The sequence below is a fragment of the Uloborus diversus genome, chromosome 7, assembly GCF_026930045.1.
Source record: "Uloborus diversus isolate 005 chromosome 7, Udiv.v.3.1, whole genome shotgun sequence".
Classification (NCBI taxonomy): domain Eukaryota; kingdom Metazoa; phylum Arthropoda; class Arachnida; order Araneae; family Uloboridae; genus Uloborus; species Uloborus diversus.
Window position 1 is genome coordinate 141165490 of NC_072737.1, and position 20956 is coordinate 141186445.

At 34.4% G+C, this 20956-nt stretch overlaps 1 protein-coding gene across 1 annotated transcript in view; it reads right to left on the reverse strand.

The window, feature by feature from the left end:
* Window positions 1-20956, reverse strand: part of LOC129227061 (E3 ubiquitin-protein ligase HECW1-like) — a 92565-nt gene that overhangs the window by 38027 nt on the left and 33582 nt on the right. The window contains 2 exon segments of the mRNA XM_054861705.1: window positions 4644-4746; window positions 15973-16055. Of these exon segments, the coding sequence (XP_054717680.1) occupies window positions 4644-4746; window positions 15973-16055 (186 nt within the window).

Consider the following 20956-nt stretch of genomic DNA (forward strand, 5'->3'; position numbering starts at 1 on the left):
ACATCTTCATTTATTAAAGTTACAAATATCATTACTGGATCTACTGCACAGTATTATTATAGAACATTTTATTATTACTACATACTGTACGTACTGTACTCATCTATTTTATATCTCCCTTTCCCGTTGATCACTGATTTTGTGAATGGAAACAGCATTTTATGTTGATTAAGACAGCCATTTTAAAAATAGAAATGAAAATTCAATTCTTTATGTAAGAAATGGTGTTGTATAGTTAAGGAATGGTTTAAAACAGATTGAGGTGGTGTTAACAAGTATCTAAAATAATTAGGTATATTTATTAAAAAAATTACACACTCTTTTCCACAACGTGAAATTTTGACTAACGTGAGGGGGTCTTGAAACGCATCCCTCGCGTAAGTCGGAATTTGACTGAATCGCTCTTTAACTGTCTCCTAACAAGCCCAACATAACGAGAGGCTACTGCGCCAGAATGAAAAGAACATTTTCATTTTTAAAACAGTTCTACATCCAAAACAAATTCACCCATATTTGGTAGAAAAAAGAATTTACACACACCTACTCATAAAAATTACTAACTTGGGCTCATTACACTATTAAGAGTTTTGGAATTACAAAGTTTGCCAAACTTATTAGGTTTACACTTAAAAGACTTTCATTGACTCATGCAAACGCTTATTTAATATAACACACTAACACAATCGAGAAAGGAAATTGCAATATCTAAAACATTGTCAAGCAAAAAATAAATAAATAAAAAAATCCCAAATTAAGAGCTGATTCTGGCAAAATTGTGAACTTTTTTTACATTCCCCATAATAAGTCGGATATTATACACATAAACTGGTAAATTTGGAATTTATCACATTAACCAATTTTAGTGGCGATTATGTTTTATTACCAACAGGGCTGGATTTAGGGGAGGGCAGGCAGGGCTACTGCCCCGGGGCCTCCACAACAAAGGGGCCCCCACAATAAAATTTTTACAAAATATCCTTTCACGGGTCGAAAATATTGGATATATACATACACATTAAAATGCTCGGATATACAGTCGAACCTCCATATATCGAACTTCCACATATCGAAATTTTCTATATATCGAAATCCCAGCAAATTTCTATGTTCATTACATAGAAAAATTGTTTCTATATATCGAAAAAATCTCTATATATCGAAAAAATTTTCGAGACATTCGTAGATTTTTTTTTTCTACTTTTAACTGTTTGTCTCATGAAAACTGAAGGTTACGGGAGAAAATTATGTTCAAAGGTTGCTACGAAACTCAGAAGGAATCTGGGGTTGAGGGGTGTGTATATAGGTCGTTGTTCCGTTCTGGAGTTCTTAAATTTCCTCAAGTTTATTTCAAATCTTAGTTTTAACCAGTAGCACTGTAATATCGGTTTCAAGTTATCCCTTTTCTCTGTTGATTATCATTCCTAGTCTTTCTAGTTTCAGTAAAAATCATTCAAGTTAGGTAAAATGATTTTTTTACTTTTCTCTCGATTACATTGTCAAAATGAAAATCTCCCTTATGTAGCGGATCAAGTTAAATTGCCGAGTAATGAAAATGTATGAAAGCGCAAAAATGTAATTTCTGTTAATTTTTTAAATATTAATTTTCATTTAATCCGATGCTCGTATAAATTAGAAATAGCGTTTCATGCACAAACATTAGCTTTAAATTTAATGTTTTAAGAGATTTTTATGATAAAATAAGATAATTTCCATATATCGAAATTTCTATATATCGAATTTTTTTCCGGCAATTTGCTACTTCGATATGTAGAGGTCCGACTGTATATCAAAGTATTGGATATTTTCGAAAATATGATGATCTTTTCAAACCCTGATTAGGGGCCTCCACTCCTTTGTTGCCCCGGGGCCTCCAACACTTCCAAATCCGGCCCTGATTCATAAGCGGATTTAGGCTGTGAATTCTGGGGGTGCAACAATATAGCAGTGGCGTAGCTAGGGAAGGCGGAGAGGGTGGTCCGCCCGGGGCGGCGATTTAGCACTTTTGGTGTGAAAAAAAATCAAATAAGGGAATCATACATTAAATCTAATTCTGGAGGCAAAGGAGAAAAAAAAAACCCTTTGAAATGTAAGGATTTGGTATGACTGAACGGTCATTCACCTAATGTCTTTAAATTGTAATTCAACACTAAAATTGTATTTTTAAAACTTAAATTTTGGAAAATATTCAAATATGTAATATCAAATATATTTCTGAAGTATAACATCTGTTTCTGTATATAATGATTAAATATATTTCTGTAAAAGTTGTTTCTTTGCCAGTGCTGAATTAATGCAGGGAAAACAAATTATTGGAACTTTGTTACGGAATAAAAGCTGACTCTCTATTGTCCACAAAGGCTTAAACTTCCTAAAAGCTTCGGAGAATATTTCTCCGAGATAGGCGCCTGACCCCGCCCCCTTCATTTTTGTAGGAAGAATACGGATTAAATTAGTTTCCCTTTGCTACTTTAAATGAAGCGGGCGACAGAAACTGTAGCTACGCCATTGCAATAAAGGGGATGGGGGGGGGATACAGCACTGCAAATGACGACTAAAGCTGCTATTTTGACGGTAAAGGCGACTATTTTGATGACAAAGCGAGTATTTTGCAATCAGTTGTAAAATACAACGACTATTTTAGTAAGTGTAAGTAAAATTCGTAAAAAAGCAAGTTTTTTCTTCCCTCCTAGAAGAAAAAAAAGTTGTAAAAAAAATAAAAAATCGCTTTTAAGTTTACCCTCTAGTTACCACGGAAAAAAAAAGAAAAGTTTTACCGCGTCTAATTTTTTAAAGCAATTGTTTTAAAAAGTGGGAAAATGAAATGTAATAAAACATTCACGACGAGAAAAAATGAAGTTTTTATTTTTGTATAAAAAAAAGTTTTGTAAAGTTTCCTCGTGATCGTAAAATATCGTAATTTTGGTAACGGTATCGTTTTTGTGAGTGCGATTTTTGTAAAGGATTAGTTTTTGCAATCGCGCTTTCTGTTTCTCAACTATTTCTTTTTTCTTTTTTTTTTTTACTGTTTTTTGGTTTTTAATTTCTTTTATTCGTACTATACATTCATTTTTTTTAAATGAGAGCTAATTTTCTTTCGATCGGAAATATGAAGGTGACGCTTCGATCTCTTTTTATACAGTCAGTATTTTACTGTTGACTTTAATTAACAGTCACATAGTGAGAAAAATATACTAGAATCTGTCAGTGCTGGTTTCTCTCTAGTGTTTTTTCGGGTTGGGCTAAAATTTGGAAAATATTTTTAAAGTTTTCCTTTTTAAAGGCTGTTTGTAGAAAATTTACCCCACTTCACGGCATTAAAATGATATTAATGCTTTTTTTTTTTTTTTTTTTAAGTAGGAGTTAAGTATTTTCTGTATCTGGTAACTATTTTGGAGACTATTATTCATTTCAAAGGTAACAAAAGCAACTAATTTTAATAGCGGAACTCAGTGATAGCACTGCCTCGCCTCCTTTATAAAATTTTGAAATTTTACAGTGGAAATGTTGGTTTTCAGTTAATTTCAGTGTGTAAGGACTTTATATTGTTTTTGAAGAAGAATATCACAATAGCCATATTGTTTGACTTTATCAGCCATGGTTGTTTCAAAGAAAAAAAAATTGTAATGTTATACCAATATATATCCAATTACAGAGTGTAAAGTTATTTTTTAATACAGCGCTGAAAAATAGTTAAAGGAATGTTTTTATTTGATTTATGTAATTATTTATCATCTTTCTGTTTTAAATGGAGAAACACTTCTTTTTAATTCGTGTAGCACAATTTCTCTCGCACTGGTCATGGGCGGTGACCGGGTTACAAAAGATTTATTATATTTAACTTATTTATATTTTAATTATGTTTAAATTATTGTATTTTTCGTTTTACTTTCAAGTAAATTAACTTGCATTTAGCTGTAGAAAAATATAAGTTGTTTTACAAAATTCTTGAGGAGAAATATATATTTTCTCCTGGTAAAATATATTTCATTTAAATTTTCTTTGAAAATCCAACCAAAATTGTTGGGGGTGCGGCGCACCCCCTGGCACCCCCGTTAATCCGCCTATGCCCTGATTACCAGAGAATTTGAAAAATCTCCGGATTAATTACATTTACCACAACATATACATATACTGCTTGAAAATCATTATGATGACCCCACAGTGGTGTAGTTATTTTCTAAGTTTATCTGTGGATGGTTAAGAATAGGGTAGGGGAAATAGCAAAACAATCAATAATATTTTTTTACATCCCCGTTCTGAAGGACAAATTCTGCTGCATCCAGCCTCACTCTTCTAACCCTCTGCTTTGTTTTTCCTTTTAACATTAAATATTCATAAAATCTTTCTTTCAAAATTACACAAGCTATATTCATCACCCTTAAAATAAGGCATTTTAAGTGCAATTACCAAGCAGTTACCTAAGTTGTATACGGAGTAAATGAAATCAACACATCAGAAAACTATATGGAACAAAAAATTCAAATCATGCAATCTTTTTATGTCAAAAAAAAAAAAAAAAAAAACGCATGGCAAAAAATATATTAACAGCTTTTGAAAAGGCTTAGTTTATTCTTTCATCTCTTTTTAAAATGTAAGAGAACTTGTCAGACAATTTAAAATTAGTTTATAATGTATATACTCACTTTACCAGCTCTATCCAATTTTGTTTCCCAACCTCTGGGTAAATCACGAGCAGTATCAGCAAACTTATTCAGAAGACTTACTAAATCTCTGTTATGCTGATACCTGTTTAAAATTAAAATAAAGTAAGGAAACCGTGCAATTTTAATTGGACAAAATTGTGAGTTGAAAATCAAACTTATTCATTAGTATCCTGCCATGGGAAGATAAAGGGCAGTATCTGCAGATATGACTTCTTGAGGTATTTGAAATAAACACATTTTGTATTCCATATTAACAACAGGGAAATGTAGGACTTCAGATTTTTTTTTTTTTTTTTGGGAGGGAGGGGGAAGGGAGGATGGTATTTTCCATGGAAATCAAATAAGCAAGCTTGTATAGTAAGGTTAATGTAGAAAAGATGAAAGAACTGAAAAATTTTTTGGTACTGCCCTTTACCTTCACATTGCAGTATTAGTCCCAGTAACAGCATTTTTTTGCAGTAGTTTACAACACAAATTTAATATGAAAAAGAAAATTGACATTATGTTGATTGAAGAATCTAAATCAGTACAGAGAAATGCTTAAAGATGCTAAAACAAGCAATGCTACCTGTGGACTCTATACGAAAAAACATGCTATAAATCTTAGTTAAATTTAAAGATTTTTTCCTTCAAAAATTGGAGGTTGTTTTTCCTCCCCCCCCCCCCTCCCAACTGAGAAATGGTCTGAAGACTTTTGTAGGAATCTCCTGGACACCTCTCTCCGTTTCTGCTATCAGGGTATCAGTATCATTCATTTAGCATAAAAAGTTAGAACAGATTGCAATAAAAATTGCCCAGATCTTTTTTGACAGTGTTTAATTAATTCAAGATTTTAAATTTTACACAATGACAAAGAACTAAATAAGATCCAGAAGAATTATTGTGTTAAAATGGAGTCTATTTCATTGATAGTATTGATAACTAATCAATAAAAAAATATATGAATTTAATAAAAATTTAGCAAGCTAGAAAAAACACTGAACACAAGCAACTCTTAAAAATCAGGGAAAAAAAATCAATTATTTTTTCTACTATGTAGAACAGGACTCATATATTATGTTTTATCATTCATATATATTTATATCTCCACAAAGGCAAAAACTGAGAGTTTAAGATACAAAAGAACAATGTACTGACCAGAATTTCAATAAAAAAAGTTCTGACCTGTAAAAATTAAAATTTTGATTTAAAAAAAAAGCACTAAAACTATCTTAATAAAAGGAAATTTAGTATTAGATATACCAGAAATCCATATAATGATATACTGAGGTAAATAGTCCCTTAAACAAAGTTGATATATTTCTGTTGTCAATGCAGTTTTTAATCGATTAAACTTTGAGTACACTTTTTCACTACATCATATGATAAGCCCACCAGGTGTACAATTGTACCTTGATTATATCAACAAACTTGAAATGAGATCATTTAATTAATAAATAATTTAATATGTGATGCAACAAGGAAGGAAAACGACCAATAGTCTTTGGACGTGGATAAATCAAAGCATTTTGTACAGAGAAATTCACAATATAAATACAGTGAAACCTGTGTAAGTTGACCACTTGCGATGTGCGGTGCACTACTTTAGTGGTCAACTTAAACAGGTGGTCAATTTATAGAGGTTGATTTATATGATAAAGACTAATTCTGTGCCTGAAAAAAGTGGTCAACTTAGACTGGTGGTCAACTTACAAGGGTGGTCAACTTTACAGGTTTTACTGTAGTACACTAAGTAAATGGGAAAGAAAAGCTGGATAGTGAGAAAGACTGATTTTAAAATTCAAACAGTTTATCTAACATTAATCGTAATGCATTTTCCATTTTTGTATAAGAAAATACAGTTGGACTCGGTTAATACGAACGGTCAAAAATCCGCGAATTTGTTCGCATTATCCGTTATTCTCAACAACCGTGAGTGAATGATACGGAGTAAAAGCGAAGAAATGCTTAACTATATTAAAAAATTATTATTACTAACACATATTGAAATCTAACTATTAGTACATTCAGAAAAATATCACTCATTTCTTATAAATGAATGTTTTTGAAAAATATTGAAAAAGGAAGATGATAATCAACAATTATGGACAGGATGTAATGCACTATGGAAGCATTACACAGTTTTATCTTCACTGCGTGAACACTGAAGATAAAACTGAATCTTCAGTGTTCACAGTTTTGATCAATTATTTAAATGAACAGTTAATCTTCAGGTAAATTGAAATGTCCACAGGTAAACAAATGTACGGCCTTTATTTTCTATGCAAAATTCTTATCATTTTCTTCTCCATACACAATGGGACTTCTACTACCTAACAAAATGATGAATAATTTCTATGGAAGAAAATTATGGTATCCAACCACAAATATTTTTAGTAAAAAGGTCACAAATTTTTGTTCGTCTTAGCGGAGATTTTCAATTTAATGTATGTATTATAAGTGAAGTTTTTTATGCAATTAAATAACAAACCAGACTTAACAAAATGTTCGTTATAGCCGTGACTTTGTATTAAACGTGAGCGTATTAAGTTCGAGTGAGCGAGTTCAACTGTAAGCTCAACCGGGAATATTGAACACGGGGTGCCCTAAACTTAAATTTTTAGGAGGGGGGAAGTTTTCATTTCAGCGAATGAAGCTCTGAATTTTTCCAAGTAATAAAAGTCTAGCATATGCAAATAAATACATCTAACAGGAAAAGACACAAGCACCATTAAAAAATTATGCAAATATGAAAATACTCCAGCAAAATTGCATTACTGAATTCAAATTTGCCAAATCGTCATACAAAATATGCTGAATAAGGAAATTTTTAGGTCAATGACAACCCTGTAACCATCCATCAGGGAGACCCTGTTTGAACATAAATCAAAAATAGATAAGAATAGCAGAATTTAACATTCACTTAAATTTCTTAGACATTGTTATGTGTGTGTGTGTGTATGTATATATATATATATATATATATATATATATATATATACAGTAGAAGACCGTTATAACGCACATCTTGGGACCAGAGCTTTTGCGTTATATAGATCATTTCACAAATTTTGAAACTAATATTCAGAACATATCTATATATTAGCACTTCAGAATGAGTTTTATCTGCAATGAGTATTAAAGCACCAATATTACAATTAGTTGTTCACAAATAAATATGTTTCACAATCAAAAGAAAGTGCATTATCCTGCACTTCTGCTAGCTTCATGGTTTGCATAACAGCTGCATTTTCAAGAGCCATCTGGTATTTTCTATTTACTGTAAGTACTAATTTTCCCTTAAAAGCTTTGAATTAAGATGGGAAGATGAGAAACTATTTCAAAATTTGATTTTCCTTACAATTTTAGTGCTTGCAAAGCAAAAGAGGGATTTTTTAAACTTCAAAACATATTGTTTACATCTGAAAAGTTGTGCGTTTTATAGAGAATTGCGTTATATAGGTCGGCGTTATAATGGTCTTCTACTGTATATATATATATATATATATATATATATATATATATATATATATATAAAATTAAGCAAACAGAATTACAAATATTAAACAAATTATAAATAACAAATGTTCCACTACACTCAAATTGTTCCACTACAATCTATGATAAAAGACGTGAATTCAATTTCGCAGTTAACAGTTTACAAGATTTCTCCTCCTGCCTTAGTAAAAAGGTTTTTATTGGCATTATTGTTTCGCAAGCTATCAGAATTAAAAGAATTTGCAACACCATTTCTGCATTTAAGCAAGTAATTTCAATACTCAAAAACTTACTTTTTCATAATAACTTCCCTAAAAATCTAGTTGAAAACATCTGCTTAAGTATAGCCTTCGATGAACATTTCGCTTCTTTTGAAACTGTTTAACTGTGTAAATGTATGATACAACCGTGACAAACCATTTTTTTATGAATCACCGTAGTGGATAAAATTTTTACACGTGCGAAACAGGTGACCTGGTACGTCTTTGGACTGTTTTTTGGACATGGTTTTTATATTTTTAATATTTTGTTGACGAATGGATAGGCTTTTTTATCATGCTGAACAACGGACTGGATATGTTTACTTGGATTTCAAGGTAAGACAATTTTGTTATTGGCAGGTACTGTCCCGTGGAAGGCTAATTATCGGAACTTGTTTTCCTAATTAGTCGAGGCGAAACCCCCTGCTTTTAGTTTTAGGTTTGAGCTCTAGTTTATTGTTTTTAGCTTAACAAGTGGTGCGTTTGCCCATTGTTACTCTATATTACATGTACTGGAGCTTAAGCATTCTCTTCTAGTTTATAGTAAAAATTTTGGTCTTTTGACCATAATTAATGAATCCTCCACGGCTGATGAGCTCTGGATTCACTCTTTTTCTATTCCTACTTAATAGCTGTTTGCATTTTTCCTTTTTTTCATCATTTGTTATTTATAATTTGTTTAATATTTGTAATTCTGTTTGCTTAATTTTATATTTACTTGGCTTTTTAGTTTTGCTGCGATGCGCATCTATGGGCTCTTGGTGTGGTCTTTTCAATATTTTTCACTTTTATTATTATTTTATATATTGTAACGGATTCGGTGCGACTTCCGCTTTCTTGAAATGAAAACACAGTTCTTGATAAAAACACAGGAAATTTATTTACACTATGTACAGGAAAGATCTTCAACAACTGCTAAATTATTCATCAGCAATTAAGCAATTATCACACAACACCGTAAACTCAACGTTTACACACGTATTTACTTCCAAATACGAAAACAACACAGCGAAATGCCTCGCTATAAACAGAGCAAAATGCTCTCAGTTCGAAATATCAATCGAAACTAACTGTTTATCCATCGCTAACGGCTTAAATACACCGAAAAGAAATCTCTCAAATATTCAAGAAAATGCTACAACGTTCTACAACTACACTTCCATTGATAAAATCAGTGAATGAAATAAGAAAAAAAAGAATAGGGGATTGTATACTTTAGCCATATGTTAAGGGGTTGTATATTCATTACGGGAAACTATTTACAGGTTACGTTACTACAATAATTACTATTTACAGGATTTGTAACATTGCCCCCTTCCTAAGGACTGCACGTCCCGGGCAGTACAATCCCCAGAAAGGGTGCCAAACTTCTATCACATGTTCACAATTACACACATTAATTAATAACTAACAGATACAGAAAACACAATAATAACAAGAAATATTACTAAACATTAAAAGCAAAAATTATCTACAACTTTTATGTTATCAACCATGGTTGTTTACGTAATACTCATGAACTATGGCCATAGTATGGGGCTAACCGATCATAATGTACAACCCTAGGTTTTGCATTAGGTGATTTTTGGATCCTCACTACGACGTCATTCAGTCGGTTAAGGACTTTGTAGCGTCTATCCCAATGCGACTGCAATTTGGTGAAAGACCTTTCCGTCGGATGGGATTCCATAACCAAACCTTGTCGCCTTCGTTGAATTCATGTCCAGTAGACCTTGTGTCGTATCGGGTCTTCATCTTCTCCGCCGCGATGTTGATTCGCTCTCGTGCGAAGTTATGAACGTCTTCCAACTAGGCCTGGAGATCCTGGATGTACTCCTCAGGCGATGCAGGCGCATCCGGAGGACGACCGAAGACGAGATCACAAGGTAGTCGAAGCTCTCGTCCGAAGAGCATCTGAGATGGGGCATATCCAGTAGTCTCGTGGACAGCACTCCGGTAGGCCAGAAGGAACAAAGATAGCTTCTTGTCCCAATCCTGTTGATTTCTGGAGACCATAAGCGAGAGATTATTCAGGATTGTGCGGTTAAATCTCTCCACCATGCCGTCCTATTGTGGGTGTAGTGGTGTTGTCCTAGTTTTCTCAATTCCGAGAATTTGACATAGGCCCTTAAACACAGCAGAGATGAAATTCCTCCCTTGATCGGAATGAATCTGCAAAGGTGTTCCGTATCTCGAGATTCAATGTTGGACTAGAGTCTCTGCTACGGTGGTAGCCTCTTGATCTGGAATGGGATATGCTTCCGGCCATTTGGTGAAGTAGTCGATGGAAACAAGAATGTATTTGTTCCCATCAGCAGTTCTTGGTAGAGGACCCAGGATGTCGATCCCAATTCGTTCGAAAGGAGCTCCAACGTTGTACAGATGTAGCTTCCCTCTGCTTCTCTTCTTCGGTCCTTTACGAGCAGCACAGGCGTCACAAGAATGGCACCACTTCTCCACGTCATCCTTCGCCTTGCTCCAGAAGAAGCGCTCCCGAACTTTATTGAGGGTTTTCAAGACACCAAAATGTCCTCCAGTCGCACTACTATGTATTTCTTTCAGAACATCTGAAATCCTTGATCGGGGAAGTAGTAACTGCCACCTAGATGTCTTGCCGTCGTCAGATTCCCATTTCCGGTGTAGCACGCCGTTCCGTAAATGGAGTGAGTTCCATAAAGCCCAGTATCTTTTTGTTGCAGGACTGAAGATGGAAACGTCCTGCCAGCTAGGTCGCCGACTGTCACTTTCCATGAACTCCAAAATGGGTTTTATGTCGGGGTCTTCAAGTTGATCTTTTCGAACTTGGTCGTCACTCCATGGATCAGGTTCTGATGATATTGGAGTCACTGTCACCTGATAGGCGGTAGGGCTAATCGTTCCATACTGTTTCTCAATTCGGGAACAATAGTGGCAGTTCTCAGGACAGGGTCTCCTTGATAAAGCGTCAGCATTACCGTGAGATAACCCTTTTCGATGCTTGATCTCCATGTCATATTCCTGGAGCCGCTGTATCCATCTGGCTATCTGGCCTTCCGGATTTTTGAAGTTCAAAAGCCAAGTTAATGAGGCATGATCTGTCCGAAGCAGAAATTTTCGGCCGTAGAGGTAATGATGGAAGTGTTCTACAGCTTTCACTATGGCCAGTAACTCCTTTCTGGTGACGCAGTAATTTTGCTCCGACTTTGATAAGCATTTGTTCCAGTAAGCGATGACATGTTCATTTCCGTCAATTTCTTGGGATAAAACAGCTCCGATGCCCTCGTGGCTCGCATCAGTGTCTAGGATGAAGGATGTTTCAGGCTGAGGATAGGCGAGGATAGGCGTTGATGTTAAAGCCTCCTTCAGTCGTAGAAATGCATCTTCGCATTCTTTGGACCATTCAAACTTTTGCTTGCTCTCCGTCAGCTTATGCAAAGGTCGTGCAATGTTGGAAAAACCCTTCACAAACTTCCGGTAGTACGTGCAGAGCCCCAGGAAACTTCGCAGCTGATGGATGTTTTCGGGACGACTCCAACTCTTGACCGCGGATACCTTTTCTGGATCGGTTTGTACACCTTCAGAAGAGATGATGTGACCAAGGTAGTTTACTTCCCGGCGGAACAAATTATATTTGGACGGGCTTAACTTCAGATTGGCTTCCTTAAGCTTTCGCAGCACCTTCCTAAGATTTGCCAGATGTTCTTCGAAACTGCGTCCCACGATGATGATATCGTCTAAGTAGACCAGACAAGATTCGTAAGAAAGTCCTCTTAACACTGTTTCCATAAGACGCTCGAACGTAGCTGGTGCATTGCAGAGGCCGAAGGGCATCACTTTAAACTGTCACAAGCCTTGTCCAGTTGTAAACGCTGTCTTTTCTCGGTCCTCAGGGTGTATCTCAACCTGCCAGTAGCCGCTCTTCAAGTCCAGGGTCGAAAACCACTTGTGTCCAGAAAGAGTGTCCGAAGTGTCGTCTATCTGTGGAAGAGGGTAACTGTCTTTCTTGGTGATTTCATTCAGCCGTCGGTAATCGACACAAAATCTGGTGGAGCCATCTTTCTTTCGGACCAAGACGATGGGAGAGGCCCAAGGACTGGATGATGGTTCGATTACATCATTCTCCTTCATCTCTTTCAGGAGGGTCTCAACCTCTTCCTTCTTGGCGAACGGTAGTCGTCTTGGATGCTGTTTAATAGGGGGGTGTTCTCCAGTGTAGATCCTATGTTGCGTTAAATTCGTTCGGCCCACATCCTCCGATGTAGATGAAAACAGATGCTTGAAGTCGTCCACCAACTGTTCCGCAGCAGTTCTTTGATCTTTCGTTAATGGTGCACTCCCAATTAACTTCGATGTCAAGGACTCAGAAGACACAGTCTCTGGGGAATTGATTCTTCTAATGATGCAGTTTACTGGAGTACAAGTTGCTAACACTTCACCTTTCCGGATATTCCTTGGCCTTTCACTCACGTTGGCGACTCTCACGGGAATTACATACTTAGAAAGGTCCACAAGCGTAGATGCTACCAGCACTCCTTTTAGGCTATTGCTTAGGTTAGGGTATTCAATGAGTCCAAATCGAAAACTATTGGGTTCTTCAATGGAGCCAGGTATTAATGATTCTGACCTTGAGGGAATCGATAAATCTGTTTGGGCTATTATTTGATGAGCGGATTTTACATCACTTTCTGCAGGGAAAACGGCTATGTCTTCTCTCATCGAGTGCAGCTCATTAGTCTTGAAGTCGAGAGTGAAGTCATATTTCTTCAAAAAGTCCAATCCGAGAATGAAGGAGTCCGTGATATTAGCGACGAATGCCGTATGATGGTAGGTGGCATTCCCAAACACTATTTCCAAGTCCACTTTACCGTCAATCTCAATTTTGTCACCTGTCACAGTCTGGAGACTTACGCGTGGCGATGTCCACAGCAGTTTCAATCCAAATTCACGAGCCACATCTGTCCTAATGATTGTCACATTGGCTCCAGTGTCAACAATCAGTCTGCAGGGGTTCCCATTTACATGTGCGTAAATGAAAAGTCCATCAATGCCACTACTAGAAGAGGGAATCTGCAGAGCTTTAGTGGTGGTGATTTCCTTCCCTCGCGCAGCTTGGCGAGCCGGACAACTCCTTCGCAGGTGTCCTTCACTACCGCATTTCCAGCACTTCTGCTCTTGTTTCTTTTGGGCTGTTATGCTGCTCAAATGTCTTGTCAAGTCACCGAGTTGTCTCTCAAGTTCAGCGAGGTGGGACGACCTGGAATCAGACTCATCAGCTTCCTGAGTCCGGATTAGATGGCGATCCACACGGGTTGCTTCTTGGGCGGCCTCTTATCTCATCGCATACACAACGGCAGAATTCAGGTCTTTGACATCCGCCATCCGTAGAGCTTTCTGGATTTCCGGATCTCGAACCCCGTCGATGTAGTAGTTGAGTGCCAGGTTGTCTCGAACATCCGCAGGGCAGTCGTAAAAAGCAAGATGAGACAGTCTCTCGATGTCCGCCGCAAGCTCTTGCAGGGTTTCCCCAGTTTTCTGGAAACGGGACTTCAACTGGAGTTGGCTGAAATCTTTCTGGCACTTCTCACCGAAGCGAAGCTCCAACGCAGCTGTGAGGGCGGCGAAATCCAGGCGCTGGCTGTCTGGAAGGGTCTGGAGAATGTCCGCTGCGTCACCTCTCAGGGATGCTGCAAGATGACAGGCCTTGGTAGCAGAGTCCCATCCGTTCGCTTCGGCCACTATCATGAATTGAGTTTTGTAAACCTGCCACGAAGTTTTCCCATCAAATGTGGCAAGTTTAATGGACGGTCGAGCAACCGATGTGGGAGCGCCAAATTGTACAGAGCTGCTTTCCGCGGTCGCCAATCTCCTTTACACGTCCTTAAAGATCTCTTCTTTAAATAGATGAAATCTTCTATCTTCTTCTTCCAGTTTATTTTCTACAGCATTGCATCGGCCTTCAACGTAACTTAATTTTTCTTCAAATTTCTCTTCGATTTTATTTTCCACTGCGATGAATCGGCCTTCAACTGCCTCAAACTTTCCTTCAATAGCATCAACTCGATGCTCTATCTCATTAAATTTATTTTCCATCACAGTCTTTACCGAAGTAAGATCGTTTTTAATTTCCTCTTGGTTAGAAACTAGGTCATTTTTCAGCACTGTTAAATCACTTTTCAATTGGTTTTGATTAGGCGCCATATTATTTTTTAATTGTTCTTGATTAGTTGCCATATCATTTTTTATTTGTTCTTGATTAGCCGCCATATCATTTTTTAATTGTTCTTGATTTGCAGTAAAACTTGCAGTCAAATCACTTTTTAATTGGTCTTGATTAGCCGCCAATTCATTTTTAACAGAGTTGATTGCATCAAGAAGTTGTTTTAATTGTTCATCCATTGCGCGAGTAACCACCATAAAAATAAAGTCCTCATTCAAAAAAAGTCTTTATGAAAAAATGTCCAAAGTCACACTTACTCCAAGAAAGTCCTGAAGTAGCCCCACGTTGGACGCCAAATTGTAACGGATTCGGTGCGACTTCCGCTTTCTTGAAATGAAAACACAGTTCTTGATAAAAACACAGGAAATTTATTTACACTATGTACAGGAAAGATCTTCAACAACTGCTAAATTATTCATCAGCAATTAAGCAATTATCACACAACACCGTAAACTCAACGTTTACACACGTATTTACTTCCAAATACGAAAACAACACAGCGAAATGCCTCGCTATAAACAGAGCAAAATGCTCTCAGTTCGAAATATCAATCGAAACTAACTGTTTATCCATCGCTAACGGCTTAAATACACCGAAAAGAAATCTCTCAAATATTCCAGAAAATGCTACAACGTTCTACAACTACACTTCCATTGATAAAATCAGTGAATGAAATAAGAAAAAAAAGAATAGGGGGTTGTATACTTTAGCCATATGTTAAGGGGTTGTACATTCATTACGGGAAACTATTTACAGGTTATGTTACTACAATAATTACTATTTACAGGATTTGTAACAATATATATATATATAAAGTAGGGGTCTCCTTTTTTCTTTCTGCTAATAATAAAATTTTAAAAAGCATGATTTTACATTAAAAAAAAAATCTTCCTAGAACAATTTATTAAGTAAATTGGTAGATCTTGAAATTCAATTTTAAAGTAACTGTCTATATTTTACACAACTTTGTTCTAAGTAATTTATTACCACAATCATTACCAGTTTGCATGCTGAACACTCAACTTCATGAATAATGTGAAAAGGGGTTACCCACAAATGATGTCTCCCTTTGTGGGGGGGGGAGGAGAATTCATGAAATAGTGAATTTGTGATAAGCGGAAGGGGGGGGTAACAAGAAGTTTGACATCACTTTTTTTATCAAACGTTGCTAATGAAAACAAGCATAACATGCGACAAGGAAAGGGGGGTAAGGTTAAGTGGGACGCTTTGTAACAAGGGGGGGGGGGGAGGAAAAAGATGCAACATTTATGTGTAGACAGCCAATTATGATTTCTTCCTCCTCCATAATTTTGCATGACTGAAAAAAATATTAAATTATATCATGTGCAAAATTCAACAGGAGTTTCGATTATACCTTTCAAATCCAGAAGGATCTCTTCTTATTTTTGTTATCATATGTTTCAATGAAGAACTTCTATTGTAGACTGCTAAAGCTTCCTAAAAATTTAATAAATAAATATTGTTACATGGGTATAAAAATGACGGGGAAAATTATTGCCACTAAGAAATTATTTTTGAAGTTATAAAACTTAATACTTATCAATCAATGAAAATAAAATTTGAAACTAAAATTAGAGTATCTAAAAGAATATTATTTGAACTAACCTAAAACCACTTCTTTAATATTTCAATCACAAACATTAAAACCTCAAAACATGTTTCATATCATGAACTATCAGGGGTCTGTCCAGGATTTTTCACAGGGTCCGTTTTTTGTGAAAAATCAAAAAATTGTGTGAAAAGTCAATTAATTTTGTGAAAAATCAAATTTTTTTTCCTTTTTTGTAAAAACGAAAGTTAGGACTCTTGAGATTGTGGAAACTGCATCATTAACACTTAAAGTTGAGTGTTTTCTCTCTTTTCTGTTGAGAATATCATTCTTGAATGTTTTTCTAGTATTTGGGGAGGAGGGGGGGAGGCATCGCTCACTGGGAGATGGGCGCCCCTCAAGTATCCCTATTTATCAACCATTCTACATCATGTTAAATTATACTTGAAATGTTATTTGTATAGTATTTAAAATAACTGTAAGAAAAAAAATTCAGTCAGGGGTTCAGCATTTAACTTTTTAACCCAAAACACGGTTTAAGAGCACAGAGTTTCATTTAAAACTTATAAACTCCGTGATTTTTACAAAAATAAAAAATATTTTATTTGTTTACCTCTTAGCTAAGCGTACTAAACGTCGAAAATTCGAAAAATCAGATTCCCATAGCGGATGCAAAGAGATTGCAATCCTCAAAGTGAAGGCATCAAAAGTATAAAAAACGGCTTGTAAAATAAATATTTTTGATAAAATTATTTTAGAATTACATTTTTAGAGTCCTATGATAAACATATCATTAATATCTGGACACAGTTGAAGCAAAAAAATAATAATAATAAATAAAATAAAAAATAAACCATCGAAAATGGAATTCCGCTTTAAAAACTTGAAATAACCTTTGTTAGAAAAATAAAGAGACTTTTCCTTCATTTGCATCCTAATAAAGCAAAGTTAGCTTGAAAAAAGAACAAAATATGATTCTCATATCGGACATGTAGACATCTATAGAAAAAAAAACGGTAAATAAAAGAGTTTATTTAAAGTTAATTATCCTTTTTAGCATCGAAAAACCAAACCCATATAACTTTCTCCCAAAATAACAGTTGAACATCGTACCGCCAGTCGTTAAGTGGCGATAAACAGTTAAACATTGCACCGCGAAACGCTTAGTGGCGATTAGTTAGAATTTGGTAACCCTATCTGAAGCGATCACACCCCCGCCCCCCTACCATCCTTTGCAGTTCTAAGTTCATTTCGCTGTATATTATTGATTATTAAATCATGAGTGAGGAGAAAAGTGCTTACTACGCCTATTCAGAGAATGTTGATGCTTTTTCAAAGAAGTTTACAACAACACTGCTGCATAAAACAAACTAGCAAAATTATAAACCAAACTGACTTTCAGCTATTAATTTCTTTCAAAGAAACCAATAACAGGCATTATATTTATTTGGCCGTAGTAATTATTTATGGCTTGAAGGAGCATCATAAGAGTGCCAATTTTTTTTTTCTTTTGCAAAATTAGCTGATTTTGTATAAGTTGATTCCTCTAATTTAACTTTAAAAAAGGTTCCAAACATTATCGTTTTTTTACAGGAAATATGCTGTATTATTTTAATTTGAGACTTGCTCGTTCAATAAACAATTTGTGAAAGATCCGTTTTTGTTTATCAGAATTTTGTGAAGGGTCCGTTTTTGTTTATCAGAATTTTGTGAAGGGTCCGTTTTGGTTGATTGGATTTTTGTGAAAGGTCCGTTTTGGTTGATCGGATTTTTGTGAAGGGTCCGTTAACGGACCCAAATTTGCTCTGGCCAGACCCCTGATATATATATATATTCATGTTTTATTGAATAAAAATGATTGCAACAAGAGATAATTTTAAGGAAGTAGATTCTTTTTGACATTCTTATAAATTAAAACCTAAAATAAACTAAAACAAAAAACAATTTTAGTTTTATTTTTTTTTGTTTCTCAGAGGTTCGACTATAGATCACAATAAACAGAAATAAACTAGTAGATAAACACTTGTAACCAGGGTTGGCAAGGTTTTGGACACTATAGTAAAAACCCTGGTTTTTACCGTCTTGTCCAAAACCCTAGTGTCCGAAAGTGCCTAAAACTATATTTTATATTAAACATTTATTCAATGTGAACATTTAACTTATTTATGCAGTTGATTTTAATCTAATTAAATACACAGAAGTTGAATTCTTGACTAAAATCTCAATTTGTATGCATGAGTTTATTTTAATTAATTTTTTTTGTTAATAGTAACCAAATTTTGATATTGCTTATGCATGTGTGGAAATGAAAGCAGGGTTGGCAAGGTTTTTACTGTCCTACTCAAAACCCTTCTATGTATCTAAAACTACATTTTGAGGAACTATATTTTGTGAGAAAATATCAAAAACTGAAAATATGTCAAAGTTATATATTTTTTTGACTATTTAATATATTTATTCAATGTGGAAATTCAAGTATAAATATATATGTAACTTATTTAAACAGCTGATTTTAATCTACAAGTTGCGTAGAAATTAAAATTCTTCATTCAAAATTTCAGTTTGTATCCATGAGTTTTTTTCTTCCATAAACCAAAAATTTTAACAGTTATGCATGCGTGCTAAAGTGTTCAAAATATAGTGCAGTAAATGACTTAAACACAATAAATTACAATTTTTTTGTAGTTACTGACTGTATTATATTAAAAATATGAAGAAAAAAATGGCACAAGTTTTAAAATACAAGTGTTTTGTCATCAATTTTCCCTTTTTATCTATGATTAAAAAAATAATTTTTTGTTAAAACATTATGTAAAACTTATTTTTACAAACCATTAAAAAAAAATATTATTTTTTTTTTTTTTTTTGCACCTAAATATTGCAAGTTTAATAACATTCCTGTAAGTTGTAAATGGAAATGAAATTAGTTGTCTTGGTAGTGTTTTGAATTTCCTTTTATAACTCTGCCAACTGTTAAGTAAGGAAGTTTTTATGCATTAAAGTTATCAGGGGTCTGTCCAGGATTTTTCACAGGGTCTGTTTTTTGTGAAAAATCAAATAATTTTGTGAAAATAGAATTAATTTTGTGAACAATCAAAAAATTTCGCAAAAAAAAAAAAAAAAAAAAAAAAAAAAATTTGTTAAAACGAAATTTTAGAATTTAGAGATGGCACAAACTGCATCAATTAAACTTAAAGTTGAGTGTTTTCCTCTTCTATGACGAGAAAATCATTCTGGATTTTTTTTCTGATATTTGGCGGGGGGGGGGGGGGGGTGCATCACTCTTTCAAGTATCAGTATTTATCTACCATTTTGCATTATGTTAAATTTTATACTAAATATATTTCTGTACAATATTTAAAATAATTGTAACAAAAATATAAATAAATAAAACAAAATTTAGAATAGGGTTCAGCATTCAACATTTTGACTCAAGATACTCTTAAAAAGCACAGAATTTCTTTTAAAACTTATAAATTCCGTGATTTTAACAAAAATAAAAAGATATTTCAATTGTTTACCTTTTAACAAAGCGTAATAATCATCAAAAATTCGAAAAATCGGATTCCCATAGCGGATGCAAAGAGATCGCATTCTCAAAGTGAAGGCATCAAAAGTATAAAAACGGCTTGTAAAAGAAATATTTTTGATAAAATTATTTTAAAATTGCATTTTAGAGTCCTATGATAACATATCATTAATATCTGTAGACACAGTTGACCCAAAAAAACAAAAAAAAAAAATAATAATAATAAAATAAAATAAACCATCTATTCAGCATTTTAATTTTTGACTCATAACAGAAAATGGAATTTTGCTTTAAAAACTTGAAATGAGAGTTCTAACAGAAATAAAGAGACTTTTCATTTATTTGAATCCTAATAAAGCGAAGTTAGCTTGAAAAAAGAACAAAATATGATTCTCATATTGGATGTTAAAAGATTGCATTTTTCAAAATGCAGACATCTAAAGGAAAAAAAACGGTAATCAAAAGTTTATTTAAAGTTAATCATCCTTGTTAGCATCGAAAAATCAAAACCCATATAATTTTCTCCCAAAATAACAATTAAACATCGCATCGCACCGTAAAAACGCAAATATTGACAAGCCAACAAAATGATGAGAATATTTTCCAATCAAGTCATTATAAAGGTTCAACGCCAGACGCTAAGTGGTGATAGTTTTCAAGTTGGTAACCCTATCTGAAGCGATCATATTTTTTCCTCACCCTTACTATCCCTTTGCAGTTCTAAGTTCATTTCGCAGATATATATTATTATTGTTTATTAAATCATGAGCAGAGAAAAAGTGCTTACCAATGCCTTTTCAGAAAAGTTTACAACAACACCGCTGCTAATTAGCTGTGATAAAACAAACAACCATTATATTTATTTGGCAGTAGCAATTATTTATCCCTTGCAGGAGCATCGCAAGAGTGCCGATTTTTTTTTTCTTCCAAAATTAGCCGATTTTGTATAAGCTGATCTCTCTAATTTGACTTAAAAAAGGTTCCAAAAATTATCGGTTTATACACAGAAATATGCGTTATTTTACTTTCAGATTTGCTCTTTCAATAAACAATTTGTGACAGATCCGATCTTGTTTATCAGAATTTTGTGAAGGGTCCGTTTTGTTTGATCGGGATTTTGTGAAAGGTCCGTTTTGTTTGATCGGGATTTTGTGAAAGGTCCGTTTTGGTTGATCGGATTTTTGTGAAGGGCCCGTTAACGGACCCAAATATCCTCTGGCCAGACCCCTGACTATAGAGATAGAAAAGTTCAAAAACTAT